Source organism: Trifolium pratense, linkage group LG5, assembly GCF_020283565.1.
Source record: "Trifolium pratense cultivar HEN17-A07 linkage group LG5, ARS_RC_1.1, whole genome shotgun sequence".
Lineage (NCBI taxonomy): Eukaryota > Viridiplantae > Streptophyta > Magnoliopsida > Fabales > Fabaceae > Trifolium > Trifolium pratense.
Genome location: NC_060063.1, coordinates 20,877,873 through 20,881,695, shown reverse-complemented (window position 1 = coordinate 20,881,695; position 3,823 = coordinate 20,877,873). Strand labels below are relative to the sequence as shown.

The 3,823-nt window shown below is 40.5% G+C and overlaps 1 protein-coding gene across 1 annotated transcript; it reads right to left on the bottom strand.

Moving 5' to 3' along the window:
• Nucleotides 1-1,386: 1,386 nt before the first annotated feature.
• LOC123886226 (cell wall protein RTB1-like) lies at nucleotides 1,387-3,393 on the bottom strand. The gene has a single exon (XM_045935559.1). It carries the CDS (start codon nucleotides 3,391-3,393, stop codon nucleotides 1,387-1,389), a length of 2,007 nt encoding a protein of 668 aa, XP_045791515.1.
• Between the last annotated feature and the right edge of the window lie 430 nt (nucleotides 3,394-3,823).

Below are 3,823 nucleotides of genomic sequence, written 5' to 3'. Positions count from 1 at the left end.
ACACAAGACTTAGAACACAATAGACACAATACTAAAACCTAAACTCACGCTTTGTAAGACTCAAATCTGGTTTCAGTGACTTGAACAATGGTGTCAACATTCTTTAAATAACCTTCACGAGTTCAGGCTGGGTCTTCAATTAGGCTTTAATAACATAGCTTGATTAATGGTTCCTTCAAGGAATATTCTTTAATTAAAATGTTTTGTTTCCTTAACTTGAAGATCTGATTAGCAAGCAAAACTTGATCACGAGATCCATTAATAATTATGCGTGACAACGCTCCTTATCACAACCGAACATTTATTATGGATTCCATATTTAGAACTTAAGCGCGAGATCTCAACATACACAGGCCCGGCCTACTGGATGTGGTATCCAATGTTGAAGCATTGTACCGAACATCTTGCTTATAATGGATGGTGGAAGCATGTAGTTCCACATCAGAAAAGATCACATGTTTTAGCAAAATGAGGCCAACCACACAACGCCAACAATCTCCCCCTTTGGCAATTTTTGGCTAAAACATCCTAAGATTATTTCAACCTTTCTAGAGAGATACACAAGCTACCTTTCTTCAACTCAACATAGGCACACAGTCATGAAGTAAGGTAGAACAGTTTAACATGCTTGTTTTAATAACCCCTCATATAAAAATAGCATATTTATCATGTATCAACTTAGAACTTCAGAGGCATGCAACAGCGGAAGGATAAGCACAAGAGCCTCACAGGAATTTGCCAATAGAGAGTATAAGATTCTCATTAAAAGAAACACTGGGGAAAAATAAATTCCCTCAAAGCTGAGAAAAATAAATTCTCAGGAACAGATGATGCTTCAACCTGCAGTAGCACATTGTGTGCTTAGCAGTAAAAAAAAATTGCTCCCCCTCAACAGCAGATGCGAGTACCAAGATCATCTTACTCCCCCTTAATTCATGCATAGGATTATACAGATGACCCAGCATCTGATGGCACATCAAAGCCTCATCATAATCTATTATGGCATACAGCTACTCCCCCTTTTTAGCCACAAAATAGACAAAATGGGAACTGCATAAAATAATATCCAAAAGCAGTGCAGATAGTAGCAGAACAGAAAGTGCAGACATAATATTACAAACCATGCACACTAGGTGCTAAATTCAGGGCTCAGCCCACAAACATGCAAAACAAGAAAAAAATCCAAATAACGAAACATCAGAATTACACAGAAGCACTTGGGGAAGAATCACTTTCTTCTCCTTCAGCATCTGAGTCAGCTTCTTCTTCACCACTAGAGCCATCATCATCTGCATCAGCTGCTTGAACTGCAGCCTCTTCAACCCTGAGAGCTTGGATCATCCTTTCAAACTGCAACTTCTTTTCATCTAGCTCCTTACAGTTTGCTTACAGCATAGCAATCATCTCCTTCCTTGTCATAGGAGTATCAGCAGCAGCAGTTGATGGTCCAACAATATCTGGAGCATGCTGTTTACTGTACAGCTTCTGATGAATGGCCAGAGGAGTTGCCCTTTTCTTAGCAGACTCATCCTCATGCCTTATATTCGGATGTTGGGACAAGATGATGTCACAGATCAAAGTTGGAAATGCAATTGGTTGCTTGGTGACAGAGGTCTTAGCATGCTGCACAACTTGATTGAAAATATATAGACCAGCATTAAACTTAGTACCAGTACCAATCATATAAATGAGCTTACCCAGATTTGTTGCAATATCAGATGCATGTGTTGTAGGAACCCAGTTGACAGATGCAATACGATTCAAGATGGCATACTTTTGGGTTAGTTTGACAGCAGGTACCTTCGCCTTCTTGGGCCAGGTTTTCACCTTTTCAGCTGTGATAGTTTTGCAGACCACATTGTCAGATACATCTATGTCAGGGTGAGGATCATCAGCATTACCCAGCACCTTGTTGATCACACTTGGAGAAAATGTCACACATTTTCCTCGAACATATACCTTCTGAAATTCTTTGTCCAAGGGATTGTCACAACCTATAGGGATGTTGACAACAAACTCCCTAACCAGCTTTTCATAGCAGGAGCCTAAGCCCCACACAGTCTTGATCAATCCAGCATCATTGATCAAACTCACAATCTCTTCACATTCCATAATATCTTTGCCGAGTTCCCTTTCCAGAGCCAATCTTCTTTTGCAAATGATTCCCCATCGTTGAGCATAAGATGGAAGATGAAATGACACATTGTCACAAGGAAAGTCTTCAATGTCAGGAGCAACAGATTGAGGCATGGCCTTCTTAGCAGACATAGCCTTCTTAGCAGGAGGCTTGATGCTTGAGTCATCCTTTTCAGCTTCAAACTCAGAGTCACTTGAAGGTGCATTCTTCCTCTTCAGCACACCCTTTTTCTTTTCAGAAGGAGGTATAGGCTTGCTCCATCCTTTCTTAGGACCATACTTGACAGGCTTCAGAGTATTGTCCTTTGTTTTCTTGGTGACAACAGGGGTAGTGGTAACAACAGGTGCAGGTGTAGTGGTCCTGCTTCTCAGTCTTCTCCCAATACCTTTTTGAGTAGATGGAGGTTGCAGATCTTCTTCAGAGGGGACTTCATCAACATCCACTATATCCTGTTCTTCATTGGTGGTTTTCTCAGAGTCCTCACCAGCTTCATTTTCTGGCTCAGAATCAGCCACATCTTCAGGGGTACTTTCCTTGTTTACTTCCTCTTCAGTGGAAGCTTCAGTATTAGATCCACTGCCAAACGACCCAGTGGCAGTGTCATCATGTGGGCTAGATCCTCCTTTGGATGCTTCAACATCCTTCTCAGCATCAGTTGGTATAAAGGATGGTTCAACACCGGTTGGAGCATCGGTTACAACAGCCTTTTCTTGAGATTTTTCAGTAACATCAGTTATGACATTCGTGGGAACTGTCATATTCTCAGGAACACTAGGATTATTGCTCACACCAACATTCTCAGCAATATTTTGGGTTTTTCCTAGGGTTTCAACAGAACTAGGGTTTTCCTCTACAGAAGGGTTTTCTTGATTCACCTTTTCTGACACAGATTTAACAGACGATTCAACATTCGCATTTTTGCCGGAGGCAACATCATGCGATTCCGCATTCGCAGTTTCAGAAAGATCCTTATTCAAGTATAGGTCAGACATGCTCAAACCCCTTTTTACGGGAGATTGGGGTTTCTTCTTCTTAGACCTAACAGAATCAGACTTAATAGAGATTGAGGGAGACGATTCACTTACTTTCTTAGTGGATTTTGCAGACTTCTTCTTTTTCGAACTAGTAGCAAGTATACTTGATATGGGTGTCGCATTGACTACAACAGTTGATCCTTCCTTCTTAAATTTTGATCTTGTTTTCACAGCATCAGCAAGTTTGTTTTTGATCTGAGCGGAACCGGAGGATTGAGACATATTCACACGGAAATTGTTGAAGTGTTTGAAGTTTTTGATGATTTGAGATGATGGTTTGTGTTTGCAGATCGCAGCAAAGAGTTCAGAGGAAGTTGAAGGTTTTGGAAAGGAATAATGATGATATGAGAGATGATAGCGTGTAATTGAGAAGTTATGGAAAGTTATTTTTGTCTTTCCTTGATTTACGTGCGCCAATAGTTGAAATTTGGAGAAAAAAACGGTTTCGCGCACATAATGCCTTAACTGCTATAATTCCTCATATAGGCAAATTCCCAATTTGCCCCTAAGCCTTTCAAACTGATTTGCATCTAAAGCTTCGGTAAAAATATCAGCTACCTGTTCTTCAGTTGCAACATGCTCCAATTTCACAATATTCTCTTCCACCAAATCTCTGATGAAGTGATGACGAATGTCAATATGCTTTGTTCTA